The following is a 5,393-nucleotide window of genomic DNA, read 5'->3' as shown; positions in this document are numbered from 1 at the left end:
GAGACAGCCCTTTCCCGCACGACGCCTCAGGTTTCCGGGGGTGGGCCAAGCGTTTAGCAAGAAAAAAGGTGGCTCCAGGAAGCCTGGGCAGGTAGGCCCCGCCAGCGCCACGCCCTGTCTCCTCGAAGGCCAACGGCTGCCTCTGAGCGCCGAGGCCCCGCCCTGCAGCCCGCCGATTGGTCCCAGCCGCCCTGGTGAGTCGACTCACTTCTGCCCCCGGCTGTTCAGGCCACGCCCACCTGTCCTGCGGCCTTAGATACTTTGTGAGTTGGTGATTGTTGCGTACCAAAGCCGGACTCAGAGGGGACCTCCCCGGTCGGCTGGCTCTCCCTCCGGAAAAATAGCGGCGTCTTCCGCGTCGCGCCATGGCGCCTCGCGGCCGCCGCGAGCGTCCCTTTTCTTCCGGGCGGTTTCCTGGGTTGCTTTTGGCTACCCTCGTGTTGCAGCTGTCCTCCTTCTCCGGTAGGACCCCGGGGCGAGTTTGCGCGTCCGCGGCGAGGCTAGAGCTCTGCGCGGTCAGTCGGGCAAGAGGCCTGGGGCGGGGCTCACTGCACGTCGTGCCTGCCTGGGATAGAGAGCGAGGCCAGGGTTCTCCGAGGGGTGCAGTGCTCAGATCCTGGGTGTATGTGGCGGGGAATGCGGGGACCACGCAGAGCCCGAGGTGAAGCTTGTTTGGTGGTGTGATGTGCGCGGCCGGCATTTACGCAGAATCTGGCTGTGTCCCCTTCAAAAGCGTGAACAGTGTTTTCGGAATTGAGCCCTGTCGACAAAGGGAACGCGGACTGAGCGCCCCAGGTGGGGGCTTGCTCTGGAGTGCACAGGTGCGTGGGAGTGTTGCTAGGGCCCGTGCTGTGCCCGTGGTGAGAGTTTGCCCTGTGTTCCCTTGGTGCCTTGGTGAGTGGGGTGTTCATTAGGGCTTGGACAGTACCCGCGGTAAGGGTTGCAGTGCGTCTTCTGTGCCCCATGTGCTGGACTGGGCTGGGCGAGAGGGGCCTGGCCAGGTGTTGCTGGGAGCGTGCTGTGCGCAAGTGGCCTGTGTGCGGAGTTCACTGTGGGCAAGACAGCTAGCTCACTGTTTGCTTTGAATGGAGTGAGCGCGGACTCTGGGGCTGGGGAGGGCATATTAGGTGAGAGCAGGCTCTCAGTGCCTGGGGTTAGAGAGGTGGTAAGGGCGTGCCATGCTTTTTGTGCCTTCTGTGAACAGACTCCGTGTTGCCTGAGCTCCTATTAGTTTTAAATGGCTGCTTTTTTGGGGTGGGTGGACCATCGAGTCATCTTCTTGTTCGCAACCAATAGAGACAGCATCTGATTCCATTACCTAATGGATTTTTGACATTGTTTTCCTTCTTTTCATTAGAGTCATATTTGAGAGATGTGAAGCAACCTAAAAAGCACTGGTAACCAAGCCTAGTGAGAAATTAGTATCCTAACAAAGGAAGGCAAATAATGTTAATCTGGTTTTCTCCTACAGCTCGTAAATTAAAGCTTAAGGCCTATCCCACTAAATTTGTATTGTATTTCATTGAATGGAATCAGTAATTTTAAAAATGCATGCTAGGCCAGGCGCAGTGACTCACGCCTGTGATCCCAGCCGTTTGGGAAGCCCGGGCGGGGTGATTGCTTGTGCCCAGGAGTTCGAGATCAACCTGGGTAACATGGCAAAACCCCATCTGTACAAAAAATACAAAAATTAGCGGGGCATGGTGATGTGTGCCCGTGGTCCCAGCTACTTTGGGGGCTGAGGTAGGAGATTCGCTTGAGCCCAGAAGGTGAAGGCTGCAGTGAGCTGTGATCATGCCACTGCACTCTAACCTGGATGACAGAGTGAGACCGTCAAAACAACAACAACAACAAAAAACCGCTAAGAAATACATGCTTATTGTACGACACGAACAGAATCAAAAGACAACTATTTTTAATGTTTTGGTATATTTCTTTCAGACTTTATGTGCGCTTCATGTGTATCTATGTCCAAATTATATTTAGGATCCAATAACATGTATAGTTTCTGTGTTGCATTTTTTTCCTTAGGAGCATTTGCTCAACGAATATGGGTTTTGTATGTCTATTGCTATTAACTGGTAGGCAATAACAAACCATTCCTATTTTCTTGATCCTTTTTTCACTATTTGTTTACACACACGTTCATGCAGGAAGAGAAGCAGAGACTTTGTTTTGCTCAATGCTAAGTGCTCAGTGCCGGGAACACAGTAGGTAACCAATAAATTATTTGCTAAAATGTATTGGGAGTGGCAGACATTAACCAAAACATAATAGTAACAAATACATTATGAACCAAGGGAAGTTCTCTGGAGGAAAGGAGTATAATTTTCAGATATAAATCTGACAGCATTTAACAAATGTCTCGAGGGAGGGAAGGCTTTTCTGCCCATCAGACAGACTTTGGGGCATCTGTGCTTGCTGTTCCCTCAGCCTGGGAACATTCTCCTCCTGACCTGCTGCAGAAACAGGCCTGCTCTTCTGCAAAATCAGCTGGAAGGTTATGCCCTAGGAGACCTTCTCTGAACGCGCCCCTCCCACCCCCCCACATCCTCCCCCATCTCAGGTTGAACGTACAACCCAGTTCAAGTCCCTCTTCACTTGTAATCACCCTTTTAAAATGACCTTTTCTGTTCTTTGTCTCTCCCTGTCAGAATGCAGGGATCCTGCCTGTGTTGTCACACTTGTGGTTCCAAAAGCCCCATTTGTTTGCCTCCATATCTGTTAAATACCAGAAAATTAAATATACTATTCGGCTGGGGCTGAGAGCCTAGGAAAAAGCTCCTCCTGCCTCCAAGAGGAAGGTTGTTTAAAGAGCTGTGCTCAGGATGGTCTTTCTGCAGTACCTTATAAAAGCTAGGGCAGGGGCAGCTGAGGGCCAGAAAGGATCTGTCTCCGCTGTTTGTGTTAACTTTGCAGGGCTTCCAGTACTTCAGTCTTGCATCTCACTGATCATTAAAATGTTCATTTTGAAGGAGGGTGATGGGAGTAGGGAGCAGTGGTGATAAGAAAACGAAAGGACTTTTTCTTTTTGTCTTTTACAATTAATGCTTAGAATAGGCTTAGTGCTAGAAGTGCAGCCTGAGCAACAATAGAAAAAATGTAAAAAAAAAAAAAAAAAAATTCACCACGTGTGATGTTGCATGCCTGTGGTCCCAGCTGCTTGCGACGCTGAGGGGGGAGGATCACTGGAGCGCCCGCGGTCAAGGCTGTAGTGAGCCCTGATTGTACTCCAGCTTTGGTGACAGAATGAGAGACCGTGTCTCAAACCAAACAAAACAAAACACAAAACACACACACACACACACACACACACAAAACAGGAAGTTGAAGATGATGAATGCGATTTGAAATAGAGAAACATACAAAAATAAAATGAATAGGGTGCAACATGGAAGATAAAACTAAGAATGAAGAGAAGGAAAAACAAGGTTAAGTTTGAGGTTCATAAGCGTAAATCAAGACAGGTATGAAACCTAGAGAAAGTGAAAATGAGAACTCACGTTGTTAGGCAGAGAGAATACATGAATTAAAATAAACATTCAATTTTTGGAGCAACTCAGTCTCACAAGGAGAAGGTTTTGTAAGCAGACAGTGCTGTGCATGGGAGACCTGCCCTCTCAAAGGTGGTTGCCAAATAGTTCCAGATAGCTGAAGGAAACAAAGTATCAAATTTCAGGCCAGTCTCATTCATTCCTCCAGTAGAGGAGCTGCTTTTTTGGACAAAATCCCCAATCTCCTGTTGTATGTGGTCTCTTCTACCATTTTAGGTGTTTTCCTTATTTCCAATGAAAGAAGCCAAGATCAGTAAGTGCTTACACAGTAGCTTCTCAGTTACTTATTCGGCATACTACCATGCAAAGAGAGCAGTCCATATCCGGTCACCGGCCAGGATACCAGAAGACTGGGAGATAGGCAGCACGAGAAATGGCCTAATCTTCTTTCTCCACTGTGCTGTAGAATGATTATTTTCAATATGAAATTGGTTACAATATATTATTCACATTGTTTTGTGTTTGACAGCAGTGGACTTTGAGTACCAATTTTTTTGTGAATAGCTACTATGAGTGACATATTGTGCTAGGTGTTGTGGCTGCATGGATGAATGGAGTTGGCCATGTTAACTATTAAACACAAAAGCATGTGATAATTACCTGAGATCCATGCAGGGGAGATTCCAGGGGAAGTTGACTGATCACTGCTTCCCAGGGCGAGGCAGAAAATGCTTCCTGGAGGAGATGATGGGTGGATTAAGGAAGACTGGTTGAGCAGGAGTTGTAGCTACTGGCCCGGGAGGAAGGGTATTCAGAGCAGAGGGAGCAAGGTGAGCAACAGCACCAGGATGTGACACTACTGGACTGCCAAGCTACTCAGTGTGACAGAGTAGGGCAAAAGAGGCAAGAAATAAGGAGGAGGATTAAATCACAGGGCAAGTAATTCTGAAAAGCAACAGGCTTATCAGGAATAAACACTCATCATCATGAACTCAGACTTTCACGTTATTATCTGTCCTTTTAGGGCAGCTTGAGCCTTTTGTTTGACTTAGCACAACATGAATCCAAACTAGGGTTGTTTGATCTCCCCAGGCACAGTAGCAGACAATTTGTTGAATACTTATTGGCAGATAAGAGTTTGCCAGTGGCAGCATTTCTTGGGCACCCACAAGGTGGGTGGAGTATAGTAGAAAAAGAAGAACATGTTCCTTGAACCCCAGGAACTTGCCTTTTAAGAGAAGACAGCCTGAAGCGACAAGCTATTATAAGTTAGTGTTTTAAACTATGGAAGAACAATCTGAGCAGAGTGCTCTATACTGTAGAAGACTTCTTAGAGGAGAAGTTACTTTTGAAATGCATTTAGAAAAATGTGGGGAAAGATGCGTCCATATATATTTTAAGACCAAAGACATTAATGCTGTCTCTTCAGTTTATTGGTGAATGCTTATTCCCAAAGAAACCAAAAGCTAATAGGATTGTTACTTAAAACATGCAAGTCTCATTTCCTCCACTACTACCAGCACTCAGGTAAAAGCATGGAACAATCATTTAAAATCTTGCCAAGGGCCTTTCTGGTTTTTCTGTACTACCTGCTGCCAGACCACAGTCCATGGCTGATTAAAGTGCTATCAGTACTTCATCTTCATGTTCCTATTCTCTTACCCTAGATGCCTGTGAGGCGCCACCAACATTTGAAGCTATGGAGCTCATTGGTAAACCAAAACCCTACTATAAGATTGGGGAACGAGTAGATTATAAGTGTAAAAAAGGATACTTCTATATACCTCCTCTTGCCACCCATAGTATTTGTGATCGGAATCATACATGGCTACCTGTCTCAGATGAGGGCTGTTATAGTAAGTAAACAAGCCTCTTTTTTTTCTGCTTGCTCTAGAGATT

At 46.9% G+C, this 5,393-nt stretch overlaps 1 protein-coding gene across 7 annotated transcripts in view; it reads left to right on the top strand.

Moving 5' to 3' along the window:
• Positions 1–224: 224 nt before the first annotated feature.
• CD46 (CD46 molecule) overlaps positions 225–5,393 on the top strand; it is a 42,717-nt gene continuing 37,548 nt past the window's right edge. For 6 of the 7 annotated variants that reach the window (XM_017888297.1, XM_017888298.1, XM_017888295.1 and 3 more), the window contains exons 1-2: positions 225–462; positions 5,162–5,350. In XM_017888297.1, coding sequence (XP_017743786.1) covers positions 366–462; positions 5,162–5,350 — 286 coding nt within the window. In that variant the 5' untranslated portion in view covers positions 225–365. Of the gene's footprint in view, positions 463–568; positions 822–5,161; positions 5,351–5,393 lie in introns of those variants that run through there. The other variant, XM_017888299.1, reaches the window with a different exon arrangement.

Source organism: Rhinopithecus bieti, unplaced genomic scaffold (genome assembly GCF_001698545.2).
Source record: "Rhinopithecus bieti isolate Rb0 unplaced genomic scaffold, ASM169854v2 scaffold_15813, whole genome shotgun sequence".
Classification (NCBI taxonomy): domain Eukaryota; kingdom Metazoa; phylum Chordata; class Mammalia; order Primates; family Cercopithecidae; genus Rhinopithecus; species Rhinopithecus bieti.
Note: the sequence above shows the minus strand (reverse complement) of the source record. Positions and strands in the feature narration are given on the sequence as shown.